This window comes from Citrus clementina, unplaced genomic scaffold, assembly GCF_000493195.1.
Source record: "Citrus clementina cultivar Clemenules unplaced genomic scaffold, Citrus_clementina_v1.0 scaffold_9, whole genome shotgun sequence".
In the NCBI taxonomy this organism is placed as follows: domain Eukaryota; kingdom Viridiplantae; phylum Streptophyta; class Magnoliopsida; order Sapindales; family Rutaceae; genus Citrus; species Citrus x clementina.
In genome coordinates this window covers 30424810-30446968 of record NW_006261964.1, presented here as the reverse complement: position 1 = coordinate 30446968, position 22159 = coordinate 30424810, and the positions used below count along the sequence as shown (strand labels likewise).

The following is a 22159-nucleotide window of genomic DNA, read 5'->3' as shown; positions in this document are numbered from 1 at the left end:
AATAGGTCTTGTTTGCTGCTGGTTCAGTAAGGCTAAGGATGCATCATTTCATTTGTATGCTTTCTTTTGTTCTGTGTGTAAAAATTAAAGTTGGTTATGTACACATTCACTAGCTTTACTGGTGGTGGTTCTGCTGTCCGTTTTTCTTGGATTCTTTTCCTCTGTTCTTTTTTGACTGTAAAAAAAAAACCTCTCTGTGATCAAAATATATACGAGTCATCAAAGCAAACTTTCACCATCCAAAAGTCATGAAAAGTTTATTGAATTCCTGTAATTTGTCACATGCATTCACGTGCAACTTAAGATGGGGTCACTGCCACACATCAGCCAACAAACCAATCATAGAGTTCCACTTCTCAACTCAGCTCCAATCTCGTTAAATCCTGTGAGTGACACATGTACCTAGATTGCTTATCGTGTCACAATTAGTTTCCTTCCTGAAAATCCATTTTTAATGCCCGACTTTGTTGCCTTTCAGAATACCAAATATTTAATTTCTTTGCCCGTTTGCCTTTGAAACAAAAGCTTGAGCTTATTTTATTTCATGGCCAATGGTTCAATGACTATTCTTGATATTGTTTGATCACGACAAGCAACTATTTTTTAAACAAAGGAAAATGCCAACTTGCCTTCATCATACAAAAGATTTTTTTTTTTTTTTTTGTTATCGTACACAAGATTTTTTTTTTTTTTTAAAGTTTCTTAATATTATGATACTCGTGCCTTGTAACATAAATTGACATAAATTGAGACAGGTAACAAATATCTTAAGAAATATAACAAAAAAAATTATGAAGAGAAATGTAAAATCAAATAGATATTAATATTAAATTGAATTAAGAGGGAAGGCAAGAAAAATATGAAGCATGATGAAACCATTTTCTTTTACATCTCTTAAAAAGCCAACCATGATCAAATTGAGTAGTCATGTTGTATTTTTCTTATAATCAAGTAATCACAACGGTTGAACTAAATTTATATAAAATTCAAATATGTGAATCAATCAAAGATGCTCATAAGCTTCAATCTTGGAATGGAGTCCCAAGACGAAATGTCAAAGACAAAATCTTTTTGTTATAATTTTTAATATATTTTATTTTTTAATGCTTCGGTCTTGTTAATAAAAAGTTAGATTGATGAGGGTTGGTTCAGGGTAAAATAGTCTTTATCATTTTTATAATTTTTCGGTTAGCCAATCAGTTTTGCGAATGTGTCCAAATCTAAAATCTCATCTGACATATTTCTTTAGACAAAAATTTAACAACTCAACACCGAACACGAAATATCGGCACGTCAGTGACGAGGTTCGTTACACGCTACCTCAATTTCCGGACACGTGTCCGCCCGACATGACAACTGAACATTCCTTGTGAAATCTTTTTCAAAAACACACCAAAAAAGCCAAAACTCAAAAAGCAGCTGCACAGAGAGGACACGTACTCACATTCTAGAGTCCCAATCAAGAGCCCTGGGCCCCAGAACCACGCATTGGGTGGAAATCGAATCACTGGCTCCCAAATCCGAGCTCCACGTGTCTCCAGACAGATTTCAAACCGTCCACGTCTCCCGTTGAAAAATCCAAGTCAGTGGCTCACAAAGGCCCATGTGGCAACCACCAGATGGACCACGATCAATTCAACGGCCGCGATTTAATGCTTTTTATAGTCTCGGATATTTTAATTCATAAATAAGCTTTCACTTTAATGTCAAAAAAAGTTGATGACTCGATGACTTGTTAGCTTCTAACTTTTTTATTCATGCAATGATGCTAGTGAAGAAGGACAAGAACGGCTGCCGGAGAGAAATGCGCCAGCTGGGTGTTATCAGAACAAAGAATAATAAAGCCCGCCGGAATAAAAGGCTGCAAATCTGGCGACTGAGTGCTAAAAACAAAGAAACGGTGATGTCTTTGTCGTTGTCGCTGACCTCCTCCTCGTCGTCGTCCTCTTCTTCAGAAAACTACGACGTTTTAGAAAAGAAGGCACGCACTAATACTGTCACGTGCTTGTCACACGGGACAATGTCTGTCATCGGAAGGAGGAAGGAGATGGAAGATGCAGTGAGAGTTGAGTTAGGGTGTATGGGGGGTGGGGGTGGTGGTGATGGTGATGGCGATGATGATGATGATCAGAAGAAGTATGATTTTTTCGGAGTGTATGATGGGCACGGTGGGGCCCGGGTGGCGGAGGCGTGCAAGGAGAGGATGCACGAGGTGTTGGTGGAGGTGATAGCAGGAGAGGAATATGGCGAAAAGAATATTGAGTGGGAGAGGGTGATGGAGGGGTGTTTTGGGAAGATGGATGAGGAAGTGAATAGAGGGAGGTTAAGGGAGGAGATGGTGGGGTCCACGGCGGTGGTGGCGGTGGTCGGAAAGGAGGAGTTGGTGGTGGCCAATTGTGGGGATTCTAGGGCCGTGCTCTCTAGAGGTGGTGTTGTTGTGCCATTGTCCGTTGATCATAAGGTACTTAATTATTATAAATTAAATTCTATATATATATATATGCACACACATTTACTTCAATTCCTTTTTGTTGTTGTGAGTTCATTAGAATAAGTTCTTCTTGGATTAATTATAATTTTTGTGGAATCGTTTTTGGTTAAAGTGAGTTTTTTTTTTTCCTTCAGTTAATTAACTTTTAATAATTGCATACCAATACGAACAAGAAGACATGGCAATTGTCTCCTTGCTTATGGGGGGTCAAGAAATGAGGAGATTCAAAGTGATGCTTTGAATTTGTAAGTTTTGGGGGGCAAGATTAATTATATAAACATGAAACATTCCATCCAATATTATTTAACACTAGATCTCATTGAGAGCTTGAAGCATATGACAGAGAGAGGAAGTGAAGGAATTTATTCTTAATTAGACAGTAGGTATTCCCCATGATTGCGCTGAGGCTCTGCATAAATTTGAAGGGTGGGCATAAAAAAAGAAAAAAAAAATCGATTTTGAAGGATGAACATTGTTCTAATATCCTTCTTTCATTTTAGCCAAAACTGCCAAAGGCTCTAGCTGTCAACGGACTGTTGACGACAGCTTGACTTTGGCTGGTAGCTAGCAAACAAGCCTTAGAATATCCAGATCTTCTTAATGATTTAGCAAAACAAAGCAAAGAGCCCTCGATCTATCCTCTGGCCTGCTATTATGTCATCAATTTTTGTATACATCATTATGATCGGCCATGGTTGATTCATAATTTCAACATTTCAGCTTCACTTCATCCTCTAGCTACACATGTCCAATATAACTTTTCTTCAAATTAATCCACTTTTCCGCAGCCACTTTGAATCTTGAAGATGTTTTATTTATATTTGTACCGCACGGTGAAAATCTTGGATGCAAGTGTACGCTTCTATTTATTAGATTGTAGTAATGATTAAAGAGTACACTTAGTAAGAATCTAGCAAATGATAGTATGCATAAATACATACATATATACATATATTCGGTCTGTAATCTTAAAGTGAAGGAAAAGTTGTAGGGTTTTAAAGGCTTAAAACTTAAAGCGTTTAAACAGCACGATTTACGTGTTTTCACAAATTTTTCTGCATTTTAAAATTCAGGTTGGAATATATATATATATATAGAGAGAGTGAGAGAGAGAGAGGGAGAGAGAGTACCTGACCAATACTTTCTCGTACCCGATCTGTTAGTCATGCCACCAAGGATGGATAAGTACATAATTTGGGGAACATTGGAGCTGATGCGTAGTAGTTCACTTGATTATGGGCTGAAGCCTATACAAACATCTTCACATTAGCTTTAATATTTATCAATTATTAAAGAATTAATAGTATGTATGTTCCATTGACACAATTAATTAATAGTTATATTAACTATTTATTGATATGGATTTTTGTACGAAGCCTGACAGACATGATGAACTGACAAGAGTAGAAGCTGCTGGAGGAAGGGTCATAAACTGGAACGGCCCCCGAATCTTAGGAGTTCTTGCCACCTCCAGATCTATAGGTATGTAATTAAATACATCCTGTGCCTAGTATCTTAGATTACATCAATTTAATAAATTCTATCAAGAAAAGTTATACACAAATCACTCACCACTCAATTTAATGAATTGGATAGTAATATGATTAGCATGATGAGTACATATACATGATGTTATCTTAAGTATATTAATTGGCTTGGATAACCGGCTAATTCTTCTTGAGCTAACTTTAGGCCCATAAGTTTTTATGATGAGGTTGATTTCATGGAATATATATATTTTTTAAAATTATTAAGAAAAGTTCTTATTAGTGCGGTCAATATAACGTGGTATTTGTAAGTTTGAACCATGTAGGCGATCAATACTTGAAACCATTTGTGATATCAAAGCCAGATGTGATGGTGACTGAAAGAAGCGACCGCGATGAATTCCTCATACTTGCTAGCGATGGCTTATGGGATGTTGTATCAAATGAAGCAGCATGCCAAGTCGTGAGGAGATGTTTCAGCGGCCGGATAAAATGGGCATCCTCCGTCGACGCCGGGAACCAAAACCCCGCTGCCAGAGCAGCAGCAGTGCTGGTCGAGCTAGCCATCTCTCGGGGCAGCAGTGACAATATAAGCGTCATAGTAGTTGAGCTAAATAAACCTACCAAGTTTAATTCCTAGTGCATCATAAAATTTAATAAACAGCAACAGAGTTCGTTTCGAAGATTTTAACCATTGTTTTGTTTAGGTAGAAACCATGTTTTCAATTCAGAAAATGAACCGAGAGCGGCGGGAGCTCTGTTGAATTGACGAGCTTTTCAAGGGGGATTTGTTGTATGTAACATTTAATTCATTTGGTCAACTTTAAATTGTTCTTTTTTTCTTCCTCGCCCAATGAACAAAGTGGAGCTTCATATTAACAGCTTGCTTGATTAATCTGAATAAATTATTTGTTTCTTCATGTGATTTGTGCCTTTTTAATTTATGGGCTTGTAGATTGGGTTTTCCGGCCTGGCGGATGGTAGGCCTGTATTAACGGGTTGGACTATCGGTACTGCTAAAAAATCTATTGAAACCTGGTTTTATATATAGTAAGGTTATTTTTTGTCAATTAGAGGTGTCGTACAGATGGCTTGGACCGGTACTACTCTTTTATATAAGAAGGAAAAATGTTTTTCCGCTCCCAATTGGCTATGGCTATGGTTATGTTAGAGTTCACTTACAGTGAAGCACGAATTTCAATCACACATATAAAATAATAAATAATAAAAAGTTTATTATAATTTATTATTTATTATTTATCACTTTACATGTGTGGCTGAGATTCATACTCCAGTGAAATCTAACATAAACAAACCCTTTCCAATTTCATTAGCTAACACCTTAGTAAAGACGATATTAGCAACGAAACTCAAGTTTATTTTTCAAAGTTTGAAGTTTTTCAAAGTCTGAAGTTTTTTAAAATTTACAATGTGACAATTTTCATGAACATCATTGTCAATTATCTAAATAAGGGATTTATAACAACCAAGGAAAGGGCACATAACATTTTCTTAATAATTGAAATGTCGAAATAGTTACGTCATCTGTAACTTATAATATATTCAAATATAACTACTACCTATAATCTCCTAATTATTTCATTTATTACGACGTTTTTGTATCGATTGACCACCTTTTGGTAACTTAACGCTACATGTAAGTCAACAACAGCCGAAGTAATGTAATTGGAAACGCTGACTTTGCATGTTATAAGCTACGTCACCATGCATGAAATATGTAATTTTTCTTTTGCATAATACGCATGAAACATAACGTACATATAATATGTACTATTAAGAACTCAATGTACAGGTAAAAATGATGCCACGTATAAAGTTATATATAATGCTATTTATGAACTTGATTCCAAATGCCAAATTTGTTTTCATTTGTAGAAATATATAGCTAACGCGTTATTGTATGGAATGCGGAGTGTTTCATTTTCCTTTCGCAAGCTATATTGAATTATATATCGATTAAATATGAACTTATATTCCATCTTCTAGCACTTAATATTACTCACAATGTGGAAAGTTTAGGAGTTGCTTTACTCTCAGAAAAGAAGATTAAAAAAAAAAAGGTTTTAAGTACTGAAATGACATGGCTCCTAACGACTGGGTTGCTTTACTTTTTTTCATCTATATTAACCTATTGAGCAAAGGACTGGGTTGGTGCGTTACAAATGTGGGGTAAATACATCTGCAAATATATAGGAATCATATATCTCTCTATTCATGGGGTTAGATCTTGTTATTAGTTGACATTAAATTTTTTATTTATGACCTATGTTTGGTAGAACTTTAGGCTGTATCATAAATGTATGAATTCAATGTCCTATTAGATACCATATGATATTTTGTAGAATGTAAAGTGTGTGTGTTCAGTCAATAAGCACAAGGCATTTTAGTTTATGGCCCACTAATTACTCATTTTGTAATTTTTTTTTTCATGGGTTGGATTAAAATCTAATGCATACAATTGAGTTGTTCAAGTTACATCCAATGGAACTTAAGGAAATCTAATATGCAAGCAACGATTTGAATGATTGAAGTAAAACGGGAAAATGGAGAAGGGGTAGGTGGGCCGCGTGTAAAACGTTTGAGTGGATGTTATCAACTAACAATAATTAACTGCTGATTTACTTTTAAAAATGATCATTAGTCTCTATCATCAATCCCTCATTATAATCCTCTCTCTTTCATTAGTTTTGGAGTTTTTTTTTTTCCCTTTAAAATACTAAAACACATAAAAAAATTGAAATATAAAAACTCTTATCTGAAGATATATCAATTAGCCAAAAAAATCTGAGATAAATAACGCGTCAAATATCACATCAATATTAAAATGCTTTGATAGTTAAAAACACGTGGCTGAAATGGGATTTGATTGATAGAACATTGACAGAGACCGCCAGTTTGCTCAGGTCCAAACGTTGTTGTCGTCAAGGTAACCGTGTCTCGAAATCATTATGATTATGATGATTTCAAGAAACAAAAGCAAGGAGAGTCGGAGTCGCCATCAGCGTTCATCAACCCACCACCCTCCATTAACAATCCTTTTTCATCATTATTCATTAATTTACAAGCCAGGGCCAACGTGCATGCAGCAAAAGCAAAAGTAAAAGCAAAAGCAATCAACAAAGTTTTTTCACAACCTTTTATCTCTTTTTCTTTTGTTTCTCTGGCTGGATAAAGATTATCATCTCGATATTCTTGAGAGTTAATGATAAAAAAAAAGGAACTTACAACAAATGAAGAATTATCGCACGCCATAAATAGATAATCTGAATGAGTGCGCATTACTGCTTAGGCATGGTTTATGGGTTATTTTATTTATTTTATTTTTAATTAATTAGTCCAATTATATATGAAAATGACAGTGAAATTTTCGAATCACCCATGATGTTATTATATAAGAATTAGTGAAAAATTGTGGACAGGCGGTGTATTGTTATTGAATCTGACTTTTTCTAATACTTTGAAAAAAAAAAGGATGAGGATGAGAAACAGAAGAGAGCATATTATTTAGAATAAAATATTTGACTAAAAGAAACTTTCAAATTCGATCGGATTCCAGACCATACACGTTATTAGAACCCTTTTTTTCAAAAGAAAAAAATGAAATTCTTTGACAATTTTAGTAATTTGACTACTTTTTATACCTTTATAGAATTATATTTCGTGCTTAATTAATTAATTATAAAAAAAATAGCGCCAAGAGATGATCGTGCTTAATTAATTAATGGTTATGGTTATGTTAGAACAAATTTACGATAGAGTATAAATCTTAACTACACACATAAAATAATAAATAATAAAAAATTTATTATAACCCTAATAGTATAAATATAAAAGAGTGCTTAACTTTAAAACAACTTCATCGTAACGAAACCCTTAATTAATTTATCATTATACGTTTTGTCTAAATCATCTCATCGGATGTGGATTTGAGTGATTTTGACAAGCTATCTCTTAACTATCACCAATAACGCATTATACACAAAAAAAAAAAAACTGAAAAAGAAAAAGAGGAAGAAAAGGGCATATGCATCACACACGTGTCAAGTCGATATCAAGAGCTTTTATTAGTCAAGGCTTTAAACAGCGGGGTCCGTGCACAGTTGATCAGAAACAGAGCCATGAAAATGAAAGTGATAGCTCTCGCGAGCTTTAACATTACACAATGCTCCTACTTGTTCTCTAGCCAAAAGATTGGAAGTGACAGCAAAAAGAGAGCGTGCTGATCGTTGTCGACAAATGAGACAGACTTGTTAATAACGTTTGGTGATGATAACACAAAAGTTAAAATTATCTTTTTATAATTATCTTGTGGCGACCTTCGTAATTACGATCGAATTAGTTTTTAAATGTGAGTTAATAAGATTTGTTTTTATATAATATCAAATTAACCCCCCACAGCAATGAGTCGAGCTCATTTTTGTTTCTGATGCCAGGTGGGAATCGCATATCATTAATAAATAATGCAGAAACACGTGCTCAAATCTTACTAGTTATATCGAGTTCTATGGACCAGCCTCATATGATGAGCCAATGAGGCAATGGATTGTGATAAGAACCAGTCCTTGATCCACTTTGAAAAATTCCTACTATAAAAATTATATTATATATGGGGCGTGCGGAGGCTCTTTTGTTAAAGCACATCGCTTTACATTATAAATATCAACTGAAAAAAAAAAGAAAAGAAATTTGTTCCGAAAGGATATAATCAGAGGCATCTTCTTTATGATAAGCCAAAATAAAAGATGATACAATGACTGAATTAATTAATTAGGCACTAGAAAAATTGATGCGCTGCCTTGCTCATTTAAAGTTAGTAAATGTTCTATTTGCTTTTTTCTTATAATAAAGAAGCATGAAAATGAGCATTCAAACCCCATCTTATTCTATAAAATATACTATAAGGTTTGGGGAGAATATGATTCATCAGATTATGAATACAGCATCTGTTTTCGTGCTTTACTAGGACGATAAGATACTTTTTTAATTAATTTTTTTTACGTGTTTATTAATTTTAAAATAAATGTTTTAACTGTAATTAATGAGGGTGAAGGTAAAGGAAACAATCATGGTGCAATCAATTTTATTAATGATCTTTGCGATCACCAATATCATGATCTGCAATTTTCATAGTTTGTATATAATTAAGTGTATATTTAGTTTCCTTGATTAGCTACTTTTAATGTCTATACATTAAAAATGCTTATTTATTCACTTGCTAGTTTAGAATGATAAACGAAATTCCTTTATTTATTTATCTAAGAATTTAAGAAATAGGGATTCCTGATCACAATAAGTTAAAAAAGACAAATTCCATTATATTGAAAATATTTTTCTTAGAAGTGTATTAAAATCTGTGAGTTTTAATTTTTTTTTAGTTTGTTTCTAATTTTAATATTGTAAAAAATCCTTGATTGTAGTTTACTTTATATATATAATCATTCTTTCTTGGGGATACTCTTATTAAGGCATATAGTGTAATTAAGTCAGTTTAGATATACTATTAAATTATTTGATTTTATGGTAAACTTAACACACTAATTCTATAAAACTATATAACTTGATAGCAAGATCATATTAAAATATATATATATATAAAGGCACCGTACCTAAAAATTTTTCACCCTATATATATGTGTGTGTGTGTGCGTGTGCGCGCTATTTAACATAGTTAATTTCTTGACAAAATATTTTGTATTTTGTGTTGTTTATGGAATTAAAGATTTTTTCACGGATGTTACACACGTTTTAATAAATAACGTACGAGTATGTATATTATATGCAACCAATCGTAGTAGTTTCGCATGCAACGCGATCAAGCTTATTATTACATAAATTAATAATCATTCTTTCGTGTTCGATGACAAAAATGGGCTGGAAAGCAACTAAAAATCACATCGAAAGTTCACTCACCACGAAAAATCATGTGAGAGTAGCCAATTGAAGTCCCCTCCTTGAAAAAAATTTCTCTCCTGATTTAAAATTAGGTAGATGTGGACGCTTTTTTCATTGATTTATAGGTGGAGTAAAAATTCCTCAATATTTATAACAAAATAAATATTTAAACTGTCTAATGGACACTCTAATTTAGATAGTCTCAATAAATTTGTGAAGTAAATACACATACCACCTCTCACTCACCATGCATTCACCACAAATTTTATATATATCGCCCGTAACATATATATATTTTTTATAATAAGGATAATATTAATAATTCTACATGTAACATATCATTTCTGCAACATGCATGCCACGAAAATGTTAATAACCAAAAATTTATTACCAATAATTAAAAAGAAAAAAGAGAAAAAGAAAGTGTAGTATTTGCCCCTTAAATGACTTGGTCGCACACGTCTTTGAAAATCGGCTCGAACAACATAGAGGAATCTAGAACAAACATATTTACCATGAAATGATAGACGGTGGGCATATATGTCATTTCACAAAGAAAATGAGAATAAAACTCAAAACAATTAGAATTTAAAAAAAAAATAAAGGAAATTAAAGCGCCTCTATGTATATATAATGATAGACGATGGGCATCTGTTTTCATGCTTTACTAGGACTGTAAGATACTTTTTTAATCAATTTTTTTTATGTGCTTATTGATTTTAAAATAAATGTTATAAGTGCATGCAGTGAATGAGGTTGAAGGTAAAGGAAAACAATCATGATGCAATCAATCTTATTAATGATCTCTGCGATCACCAATATCATGATCTGCAATTATCATTGTTTGTATGTAATTAAACATATATTTACTTCCTTTCCCCCCCAAAAAAGAAGAAGTATATATTTACTTTCTTTGATTAGCTACTTTTAATGTCTACATAAAAAAATGCTTATTTATTCACTTGCTAGTTTAGAGTGATAAACGAAATTCCGAAATTCCTTTATTTATTTAAGCAATAGCATAATTATATTATGAATATACAGAATAATATTCAATTCAAGAATTCCTTATGAGAATGAGTTAAAAAGACAAATTCCAATGTGGTGTAAATATTTTTGTTTAGTAATGTATTAATTTTTTTTTTTACTTTGTTTCTAATTTTAATAGAGTTAGAAATTTCTTATTATAGTCTTCTCTCTCTCACTATATATAGTCTTTATCTTATGTGAGTGTTTTCATTTTTTCTTTTCATGCGAATACACTATTAAATCAAATAATTTAATAGAATTAGTTCAAATGCTATTGAATTACATGTCTTTATAATAAACTTAATATTAATTTTATTAAATTATATAATTTATTTGCATGCTCATATTAAGAAAGATATGAAAACACAACACTTAAAATTTTCTATATATAGAGGGAGAGAGAGAGAGAGAGTGAGAAATTTCTTAGCAAAATATTTGTATTATGACTGGAACTAAATTACGTTTAACGTAACTTACCCCTCTTACAGCAACAGTACCACTGGGAGAGGGCGTAAGTTACATTAAACGTAACTTAAGCCCTCCCTTTATTATTCATGGAATCAAAGATCTTTTCATCGATGTTACACACGTTTTAATAAATAACGTACAAATATATGTATATTATATGCAACCAATAGTGGTAGTTTCACACAAAACCCAATCAAGCTTATTATTGCATAATTAATGTAATAATCATTCTTTTGGATTCGATGACAATATTGGGCTGAAAAGACATCTATTATATTCAACTAAAAATCCACATCGAAGCTTCACTTACCACGAGAAGTCATGTGAAGAGTAGCGCATTGAAATCCCCTTATAAGAAAGAAAATATTTCTCTCCTGATTTAAACTTAGGTAGCTATGGAATGGACTTTTTTTTCATTGATTTTTAGGTGGGGTAAAAATTCCTCAATATTTATAAAAATAAATATTTAAACTGTGTAATATACACTCAAATGTAGATAGTCTCAATAAATTTATAAAGTGAATACACGTACCACCACCCACTCACAATATATTGATCACAAATTTTATATCGTCCGTAACACTTTTTTTTTATTATTAATAACGATAATATTAATAATGTTGCATATAATTCATCATTTTTACGACATACATGTCATGAAAAATATCAGGAACAAAAAATTTATTACCAATAAAAAAAAAAGTTGTATTGTTTGCCCCTTAATGACTTGGTCGTACATGTGATGAGCATAGTTTGAAAATCGGCTCGATAAAGAAAGAGGAATCTAGAACAAACGTACTTACCATGCAATGATAGACGATGGGCACAGACGTCATTTCACAGAGAAAAAAAATGAGACATAAAGTTCAAAACAATTAAAAAGAAGAAAAAAAGAAATCAAGGCGTCTCTGTGTGTATATATATTGATACGGCATTAGCACACGCCATTACCGTCCAAGCAAAAGCAAAACCTGGAGAAAAAAAATAAATAAAACAAAAAGAAGCAAAACCGGTTTTTCTTTTTTTAATTTGTTTCATTTTTGCTTTATTTGTGTTTCCCGCTCTCATTCCTTTGTTCTCCACGGATACGGTGTCGCTTAATCAATCTCACTCTCACTGTCGTTAACGCCAGGCAAGCCTTTTTTTTTTTTTTTTAATCTTTATTTATTTTGTTTCTCATATCTTTGCTATCCATATGAAGTTTTAGCTATTTCTTGAGTTTTATTTTTTGTTTATAATGTAATTAATCACTCTGGCAAGCAAAATGTGATTCATTTATTTTATATCTGCTTCTTATTTTACTTGATTTTGAATTACTCAATTTATGCCTATATGATTATTTCCGTTTATGGAAATTTCTTCTCTGTAAGTAAACCCCACGCCGAATAGAAAAATAGAATTTTATGTGTGTGGTGATAGAGCATTTTGAGTTTAGTATTTTAAGCTAATGACAAGTTCGTTTTATTATCTTCTATTAATTTTTTTTTTTCCTGCAGCAAGCGATTTATTTATTTATTTTTTATTTTAAAAAGTTATTTTTGCCTAACGTGAGATAGTTGAGTCTTGACTTTTTTTTTGGTTAAAATAATATTGAGTTTACTTTGCGCGATGAGAAAAGGAACATAGAAATTTGTTAGTAATTTGGTTGCTGGGATTATTTAAGGTTGCAAAAGGATTTGAAAATTTTTGTTATTTCTAGGCTGGGATCAGTTAATGTTGTGTCACTGAGCTAATTAATTATTTATTTGTTTATTTTATCAAAAGAATTTGGATGTGTTTTTATTTTTTGTAAAAGCAATGTCTCTCTGACTTAAGTTTGGTTATCAAACTTTAATTGGGATAAGACTTCACTTCCCACTCTTGTTAATGGGTTTGGTTGCTAATTAAGGGCTGCTGTCTGCCGTTTGTGTGATGGTCCTTCTAGTAGTTTCCACTCGAGCATTTGCCTTCTTCTCTTTGTTGGCTTTTTTCCTTTTGAATTTATATTTCAATTATGTTTTAATGAAATTCTGAACTGCTAGAAATGGATTCTTCAATTTACTGCAGAAGCAGAGATTTCTCTTAAGTGTGTTTTCTTTGTTTGATTGATATGAACTGTTGAAATTCTCTTCACAATACCTTATGACTGTATCTTCAAATGTAGAGGCTGGAGCTACAGCAGAAAAAGATCATATATGGAGGGCGGCGAAGGAAAAGGTTTGGGATGCCAGAAGACTATGGATGGGAAGGAGAGTAACAAGAATGGTTCAGCGGGGGCAATCCCTTCTTGTTGCTTGAAAGCAAGGGCTTCAGCCCCAGAGCTTGATGCCAAATGCCACTCCACTGTTGTTTCTGGGTGGTTTTCAGAATCTCAGTCTACCTCTGGTTATTATCTACAATTTTTTTTCAAGTCCAATTTTTTTTTTTCATTTTTTGTTTAGTTGTAAACGCATTTGCATGTTGGTTGTTCAAACATATGGATGTCATCATTGATTCATTAACTTTCCTAATTTTCTCTATTTCAGATAAAACTGGCAAAACAATGTACTTCAACAATCCAATGTGGCCAGGTGGGTTTTACTCTCATGGTTTGGTTTTCTCTATCATCTAATCCTTCCCATTTTGGTTCGCCTACAAAGCCATTTCTACTTGGCATCTAGGTGCTAAACCTCTTCCTAAGTACTAGGAAGCTTCATAAATTATTATTATTATTTTATAAGAAACTACGAGTATTTGTATTAATAAATAATGGACTAAATACACTTTAGTTGTGGACCAGGTAGCTCATGATTACCTTTTGTTCATAATTACCTTTTGTTCTCTCTCTCTCTTTCTCCCCCTTTTTTTAGATTGTTGTTTATTGAAACTAAATCATAAGATGTTGATTATATGTGAAAAAAAACTCTGGCAAATTTATACACTTTTTTCTATGTGGAATGAAGACATATAAGGTCAATGTTGGACAACTTTATTAGACACAGTTTCTTATGCTCACTTAACGAGAAAAATTGCTTGTTTATATGTCTCTCTTTACAAGAGAACTGTTTTTATTGTAAATATTTACCTGTTTAGTTAATAAGCATCTTTGTTTTTATCTTTAGCATACCGCTTGCTGCACCACGTATGTTCCATATGTTGTTCATGTTCATTTGCAGGAGAGGCCCATTCATTGAAAGTAAAAGAAATTTTATTCAAGGGAAAGTCTGAGTACCAAGAGGTCCTGGTTTTTGAGGTTTGACATTTTCCTCTTCTTACTAGATTGTTCAGATAGATCTGGCTTGTTATTGGTTGTTTGCCTTGCCTTTCTACTTTTTCTCACATTTTGTCCGTCTGTTTGTTCAAACATATGAGGTGTTTTTTCCCCCACTTTTTTTTATTGCAGTCATTGGCATATGGGAAAGTGCTTGTTTTGATGGAATTGTTCAACTAACGGAGAAAGATGAATGTGCTTACCAGGAGATGATAGCTCATCTTCCCCTTTGTTCGATTCCATCTCCGAAAACCGTAATATCCAATAACTTTTGCAGTATTATCTTTTACTTATGAAACTATGTATGTTTGTGTTGATTTTTTTTTTTCATTGCCTTTTTCTTGTAATCTTCTTTGTAAGTTAAGAGATTTCATGTAACATACATTAAGATGTGAGACTGGTATGGTGAGTGTGTTTCCTGCCCTCATATGTTTGCATGATCAATGTTCTCTTTTCATTGATTGGCTTACACTATTGTAATGTATGATCTAGGTTCTAGTTGTTGGTGGTGGTGATGGTGGTGTTCTTAGGGAGATTTCTCGTCACGACTCTGTTGAGCTTATTGATATATGTGAGATTGATAAGATGGTTATAGATGTAAGTAGTTATTTATACATCTTTTCTTGTAATATGCTATTGCGTAGGTTTTCCTTAACTGTTGTGATAATTTCTTTTAATGTAGGTTTCTAAAAAGTATTTTCCTGAGCTAGCTGTTGGTTTTGAGGATCCTCGTGTACGACTGCACATTGGTGATGGTATGCATGAACAATATACTTGTCCCATATCTACAGTTCTAATACTCATTTATGGATTTCTGTAGAATTGAAGTACATGTCTGGTTGTCGATCCCATGTTCATTGTGTTTGCAGCTGTTGAATTCCTACGGCAAGTGCCCAGAGGGAAATATGATGCAATTATTGTTGATTCATCAGACCCTGTAGGTGTGTCTGCATTATCTGCTCTATTATGGTTCAATTTTCTCTGTAATGTTTAGATATCACCAAAGTCCAGCGTTAAGCCATTTTCATGTTTATTTTTCCTTGGGACTGCATTGGCAAAGGATATTTATATTTCCTCTGAATATGCAGCCCGGTAGGTTAATATTAAATATTTATATCGTACTCAGCTGACTTCTGTTAACTTGAAAGTTGATTATAGTTGCATTTTTCCCTTCCTGATTTAGGTCCTGCTCAAGAGCTTGTAGAGAAGCCATTTTTTGACACAATTGCTAAAGCATTAAGGCCTGGAGGTGTCCTCTGTAACATGGCAGAAAGTATGTGGCTTCATACTCACCTTATTGAGGACATGATTTCTATTTGTCGTGAAACATTTAAGGGTTCTGTACATTATGCTTGGGCAAGTGTCCCAACATACCCAAGGTAATGTTGTGCTCGGTTCTATTGATATCTGTAGTTCTTCTATTAATCTCTCGATAATCAATTTTTTGAAGTTTGACAGCTTCAGAAACATCTCTACTAGTTCAATACTAATCTTAATATTAGGGATCATTTTTATCATTGAGTTGAAACTTTGAATTTTCTACCTAGTGATGTTTTGAGAAGTGGGAAGTTTGTTGTTTATGCTTTAGATAGCATTAGTCCAGACACAAGATTTGATTATCGAATTGAATGTATGCCGTTAAATCTTTTTTTGTTCTTTTCTTGGTTACAGTGGTATCATTGGGTTTCTGATATGCTCAACAGAGGGACCTCATGTTGATTTTGTGAACCCCATTAATCCTATTGAGAAGTTGGAGGGAGCTGACAAGCATAAAAGAGAACTAAGGTTCTATAACTCGGAGGTAAACGAGGCTCCTCATTTCAAGCGTAGCTTTCCTTGGTCATTGCTTCTCGACTCCTTTTCTTAGATAAACTAAATGCTTGTATGGCTGTATTAACATTGAGTTAATATTTTGGTAGTATTAGATGTGAAAGTATGATGGGTTGCATTTAATATTCGTGTTGTGTTGACAGATTCACTCAGCTGCCTTTGCATTGCCTGCATTTTTGAAGAGGGAGGTGAGCGTACTTGGTGATTCTCCAACTCCAAGTCAACGAATATGCGTCTCCTAATGATTCATACCAATCGTCACATGATTTCTTGACGAGCGAGATTTACTGCTTCCCGTGTTATAGTTTATAGGGTGATTATGATATATGTAGACCAGGGGTTACGCCTTGACCTTGACCTTCGATACTTTGTTGATGATTTAATTCTAGCAATGTCTGATGGGTCTCATTTGACATAAGGATGGCAATGGGGAGGGGAGGGGAGGGGACCAATCTCCCCATACCCATCCCCGATGTTTTGCATATGTCCCCGTCCCCTCCCCGTCCCCGTCAAAATTGCTTGAGAGAATCCCCATCCCCTCCCCGAATAATAACAGGGGATCCCCGAGGGTCCCCGGTCCCCGAATAATTAATAGTCTAATACATTTTTTATTTTCGATTTTAAATTAATCATATTAAAATAAACTCATACCGCTATTGTAAGCTCGTAACCAACTTTGACAGCACATTAAGGCCTCCAATGTGCTTGGATGAAGTTTGTTATGGTATGAGCTCACAACTCTACCACTAGTGTTAAAAGCTGATTCAGAAGCAACTGTTGTAATTGGAATTGCCAAAATATCTCTAGCAATTCGAGCTAATGTAGGATACCTATTAGCATTTGTCTTCCACCAACTCAAAATATTAAAATCTTCCATCCGAGATATAACTTTCTCATCCAAATATGAATCTAATTCATCTGCAACAACTGCACAATCTCCATTGTTTACATAATCATTAAAACCTGTCATCCATTTGGTTGCTTTCTTATAAGAATCCCCTGTAGATCTAGTAGAAGAACTACTACCAGTATAATCAAAGCAATAAACAGTTGGTGAAAACTTCAATTAATACTCTTCAACTAATTCCCGGCAAAGGGTGACCACTTTCCCAACATACAACTATTTTGATATTTATTATTTTTAACAATATTTATAATTTTGTTATTTATTTATTAGTAATTTTAAAAATAAAAATAAAATTAAAAATTAAAATGGGGAAATGGGTAGGGGATGGGGATTCCACCTCATCCCCGTCCCCTCCCCGAATAAAAAGTTGGGTAAAAAATTTTCCCCGTCCCCTCCCCGAAAAAAAAATTGGGTATAAAATTATCCCCGTACCCTCCCCGAATGGGGAAAATCCCCGAGGGTACCCATCCCCGTGAGGATTTTTGCCATCCCTAATTTGACAATTAATAACACATGACCACTTATTTTAATAGCTTACTTTTAAACTCGATGAAAGTCATATGATTATGGGTGAATTTAGATTTTATTTTATTATAGTAGTTTTGCTAGTGGCCATCTCAGCACTGGCTCGATTAACGAAATTTTCAACGAGCTCATCCTCAAAAACCATTATAATATGGAATAAATATTAAAATCAGGGACGCATTATATTCAAATTAGTGTGATTTTAAAATGGAACAAAATGAAATGTCGGTGGAAACGTGAAAACTTTGTTCCATACTGCAATCCGAACTTGAAATTAGTATATAAAAATATATATAATTAACACTGTAGGGGAGTTTTGCTAGCTTTATTTATACACATCAACTGTTCCAGGCATCGATTTCTAATATCTCACTCAAAATACTCTCGTCCAAATTTATTCTTGAGATAGGTCCTTAATTAAGATCACGAACAAGGCTTAAAATACTAAAGTTGCTGCACCAGATCTGAATGCCCAAAATATTATTGTAGATGGCGATGGTGGCGTTCATTGCGCGGACGCTTGTGCATTCTTTCTAGTTTGTCGGAATACTTGTATGCAGCGGGCTGCATTGTTTTGCTTAATGATCAATATCCAAAAGCACCTGCTTCAAATAATCTGCCATAAGAAGAAATGCTTCAACTTTTGTAAGTGCTTGAATTGTTTTAGTTGATAGAGGGAGGTTGGAGGAGTCGCGGTCAGCCTTCGCCCAAGCAATGAGTTCTTCTCCAGAAAAGTCACCATCTTCCAGATGGTTGTTCGGGTTACCAGAATTGCTTGAGGATCCAGCTATGCTCCTGGAAGTGTAGGTCCATAACTTGTCATGCAGCACGAAGAGCATTTGATCAATTGGGTTTCCCTCCTGGAGAATGTAAGAGCGCTCTGTGAAGACGACTGGCTTCACAACATCACACAGTGTCTCCAACGATGAATCACTCCAGTTTCCAAACTCTTCTACCTAAACAAACATACATCCAATATCATTACTATAATCTAGAAGGCTCGATGCTGATAATGAAATTCAGCTTCTGAATGAAGAGAATAAAAATTGATCTAGAACTATCTCAGCTAAAATGAGATTCATTCCCCATCACTAAACACATGTCAGGCTTGAGTTTCCATTGAGGTGATGTGAACCTTAGCTATTGCGCTTTCAAAACCATGCAGAAGTTCAAATAGTTACAAACATTTACCCTTGAGTTTATTCGATTGAGTTAAAGAATAGGAAAATATTTTCATTAGTTTTTCGGATTGCTGTTTATATGTTGCCAGCCTCTTCTTTGTCAGTTCCACAAATTCACAAGTAGGAGGGACAAGTATAGTTGTAAAGATTTCTTACTCACTTTTTTTAGCAGGTCTAAGCAGAGGTTTTGTTTTATGCTCTTTCTGAGGTCCTCTGGAAGATTATTCACCATTTCTACATCAACCCCTGTGGTTCCTCGCAATTTGGATGCCGGATGTCTCCTGACCTTCTTTTGGAGTTCCTTAGGGAGCTTTCTAAAGGGCGGCCACTGGTATATTTCTTGTACCTTCTGTCTTATCTCCTCTGCTTTTGACATTTCATACTGCACATTGCGCGAGAATAATGGTTTATGGAAAATTAAAATTTATTGCGCTTCATCTCAATCAAGCATAAAGAACCAATTTTAAGAGACAAGAATCAGACGAGAAAAAAATAAAATAACATAAAATAAAGATACACCAACCTGGACCTTTCCAATCAAGAAGAAAAACAGCCTTACTCCAGTGATGGTAATTGAAATCACAAAGATGTTTTCCCAGACATTAGTACTGAATGGGAGACCTTGTCCAAAAGAACTGCGGAAGTCAAACCCGTAAATTTATTAGAAATTTAGAACCAATGTTTTTGAGTTTAATTGCTAAAAAAACATAAAAATACGTATGCGTAATTATATGCACCAAAAACATAGAAAGGCATATGCACAAAGATTGTTACAAGGAGAATGATGTATATCCACAACTTAACCTGAGATTTTGCAGGCTCCATCGAATACAAGGGAACAACCTCAGAAATAAATTGTTTTGCTCAATAACACCAGAATTAATAGCATCAAAGAATATCCCAAAATCATAGATAGTTGCATTTTGAGTCTTTGTAGAGCAAAAATCATTAGAAAATGTGTAGTTTGTTAAACTGTTGTCACAGTGCAAAGGAAGGAGACGGCATTTGGTAGAATCTGTGCAGGCTTTCCTCCAACATTCGGTCTTTCTTTGTAGAGCAAAAAAGTACCATAATGCTCCAAACACCTAAACAACCATCAAGTAGATCATCAGGAATTATAAATTACCCAAAAAGAGTAAAGAGAAATATAATATATTGGAGACTTGGGAGGCAAGGAAACTTACATTAGCAGCATGTAGGTAAAAGAGATTGAACGTAAATCTGGCCCATTTAGTATATTTATTTGAATTATTCCTTTCTTTAATCAATGCATACAATCGCATAACCTTTACCAAATGTTGGACGATAAAAAGGTTCATCACATGGAAAAATTTCCGGACATTCATTAGTCGATTATAAACTAGAAGCACCAACACCTGAACAGTTTGTACACCATAAAGATAGAATTATCAATTATGAAATATGATTCCATATGAAAAGGAAAAAAAAAATACAACCTATGCGTGCTTGCTAGGAATCCAACATAAATTGGTTTGGGCGCCCATAGGTGTGCGCGCGTGCCCTTGCTTGGCTAATTGGAACAAATAAGTAAAAAGTACGACAGAACAAACATTTACCTGTGGGAGTGGAAGAATGATGGAGAGATCAAATAGGAAGACGGGCAACCGAGATATGCTACAATTTCGACGCCAATTCTCCCATATTGGTAAAGCTCTAATTATCAAAAAAGGTGTATCATATACCGTGCGTTCAAGAATACCAAACGTCATAACATCTTTGTCAAATTGGAAGCACTTTTTGTCATCGTTGGTCACAGGAAGGTACAAGAAAACAGGATCAAATACCATGGAATACACATAAATCAGCCAAAAATTAGCTTCCAGGAAACGTCTCGACAGATTACGAATCTGCCGAAGAGATGTTTTTACTCCATTACCCAAGCTTTCGATCACAGTGAGGAAAGCAGATACTGTTGCTTCTCTCTCGCTCCTACTGATGCTGTCCATTTCAACACCAGCAACCAGTCTCGGCGTTCCTTCCTCTAAATTCGAGTGCTGAGACCTGAAAAAAATAAAATCAACTTCATCGTCATCACCATATACAATAATTGTAATAACATATAGCCTGTACTTCAGCTCAGTAAGGCTCTATACGTATATCGTCAAATTAATAAACAACTCGCTTAAGGCTTACATAATCAACCAAGGGGAAGGAAAATTTAAATAAATGAAGCGAAGCTTAATTTCAGTTTCCTTCAATTAAATACAGGTGAATCCTTCACAAATCATCACTTCAGTGGCTGAGTCTTCGGAGTTCAGAGCATGCTTATCTTATGTGCTAATAAGTATCTAGACACTGTGGTTCCTCAAGACATTGACTTCTTACACAATCAATCAAACAACCAAAACAAAAAACAAATTCCCAATAAATATGTAATTTGTGTAGCACCTTTTGACTGAGTTGGGGGCGCAGGCAACTAATAGTTACGACTTGAGGTTAGAACTTATCCATTTGCACATTCTCAATCTACGGTTCATTAACCAAAATTTTGGCCCCGAGAGGCTGCAAGTCTTATCATGTCCCTCGTGTTTTTTGCTCACTAGTAGAATTGAATCTTTGTGCGTGTTAAGTAAATACAAGCACCAGGTCGGTCATGCTATTATTTCCACCCCGGCGTGGATCACCTCAGCCTATGGTACGAGCCGAACACAGGGACAAGCATAAACCGACCAGAGGGGAACCCCTGACAAGCATAAACCGACCAGAGGGGAACCCCTGCTAGGGGAATGTACCGACCAGAGGTATACACCAAGCCGATACCTGTCCCCCAGAAAGCGGGAACACGATCCCACAGAACCGCGGCCGTTACGCTGTTCCCAGAACACAGAATCGCGGCCGTTATGCTTTTCACAGAACACAGAATTGCGACCGTTACGCTTTTCCCAGAACCGTTGAAGGACACGTAAGTCCCCACGTTTGCGACAATGCAACGGTTAGAGTCCCGTGAGGGGCTGCCACTACCCGAAAAAGGGGGGGATGAAGGGCAAACGGAAAGGTGGGGACAGCGGCTATAAAAGAAAAGGAACTCAACGGAGAAAAGGACAGAAAAACGGAGAGAGGGAAAACGATACCTGTCCC

The 22159-nt window shown here is 34.6% G+C and overlaps 3 protein-coding genes across 4 annotated transcripts; 2 read left to right on the top strand and 1 right to left on the bottom strand.

Moving 5' to 3' along the window:
• The first annotated feature begins 1704 nt into the window (after positions 1 to 1704).
• On the top strand, positions 1705 to 4819 carry LOC18031668 (probable protein phosphatase 2C 51). Its single transcript, XM_006422114.2, has 3 exons — positions 1705 to 2461; positions 3868 to 3973; positions 4305 to 4819. The coding sequence occupies exons 1-3, from the start codon at positions 1763 to 1765 to the stop codon at positions 4616 to 4618; spliced, it is 1119 nt and encodes a 372-aa protein (XP_006422177.1). The 5' UTR covers positions 1705 to 1762; the 3' UTR covers positions 4619 to 4819.
• Positions 4820 to 12367: 7548 nt separating this feature from the next.
• On the top strand, positions 12368 to 16937 carry LOC18032021 (spermine synthase). Its single transcript, XM_024189565.1, is given in 12 exon segments — positions 12368 to 12520; positions 13532 to 13752; positions 13893 to 13937; positions 14523 to 14599; positions 14750 to 14774; positions 14777 to 14871; positions 15110 to 15214; positions 15300 to 15372; positions 15487 to 15558; positions 15801 to 15996; positions 16289 to 16418; positions 16591 to 16937. Coding segments are annotated over 11 exon segments (1107 nt in total). The 5' UTR covers positions 12368 to 12520; positions 13532 to 13562; the 3' UTR covers positions 16690 to 16937.
• Positions 16938 to 18132: 1195 nt separating this feature from the next.
• LOC18033572 (cyclic nucleotide-gated ion channel 1) lies at positions 18133 to 21561 on the bottom strand. 2 transcript variants are annotated; one of them, XM_024184521.1, is made up of 7 exons: positions 21470 to 21561; positions 20638 to 21082; positions 20245 to 20436; positions 19865 to 20145; positions 19584 to 19695; positions 19221 to 19442; positions 18133 to 18835 (listed from the first exon to the last, which is right to left on the bottom strand). In XM_024184521.1, exons 2-7 carry the CDS (start codon positions 21025 to 21027, stop codon positions 18458 to 18460), a joined length of 1575 nt encoding a protein of 524 aa, XP_024040289.1. In that variant the 5' UTR covers positions 21028 to 21082; positions 21470 to 21561; the 3' UTR covers positions 18133 to 18457. The 2 variants fall into 2 exon arrangements, with proteins under 2 accessions (XP_024040289.1, XP_006422174.1); XM_006422111.2 differs by lacking the exon at positions 21470 to 21561 and adding an exon at positions 21215 to 21445.
• Positions 21562 to 22159: the final 598 nt, after the last annotated feature.

What these genes read in the sequence shown, in the direction of transcription:
- LOC18031668 (XM_006422114.2), top strand. Translation starts at nt 1,763, where the DNA reads ATGATGCTAGTGAAGAAGGACAAGAACGGCTGCCGGAGAGAAATGCGC. An exon ending in CATTGTCCGTTGATCATAAG is followed by an intron (nt 2,462 to 3,867) that starts GTACTTAATTAT and finishes TTTTGTACGAAG; the next exon opens with CCTGACAGACATGATGAACT. An exon ending in TGCCACCTCCAGATCTATAG is followed by an intron (nt 3,974 to 4,304) that starts GTATGTAATTAA and finishes TGAACCATGTAG; the next exon opens with GCGATCAATACTTGAAACCA.
- LOC18033572 (XM_006422111.2), bottom strand. An exon ending in TCATTCTTCCACTCCCACAG is followed by an intron (nt 20,437 to 20,637) that starts GTAAATGTTTGT and finishes CAAACTGTTCAG; the next exon opens with GTGTTGGTGCTTCTAGTTTA. An exon ending in TGGAGCCTGCAAAATCTCAG is followed by an intron (nt 19,696 to 19,864) that starts GTTAAGTTGTGG and finishes TGACTTCCGCAG; the next exon opens with TTCTTTTGGACAAGGTCTCC.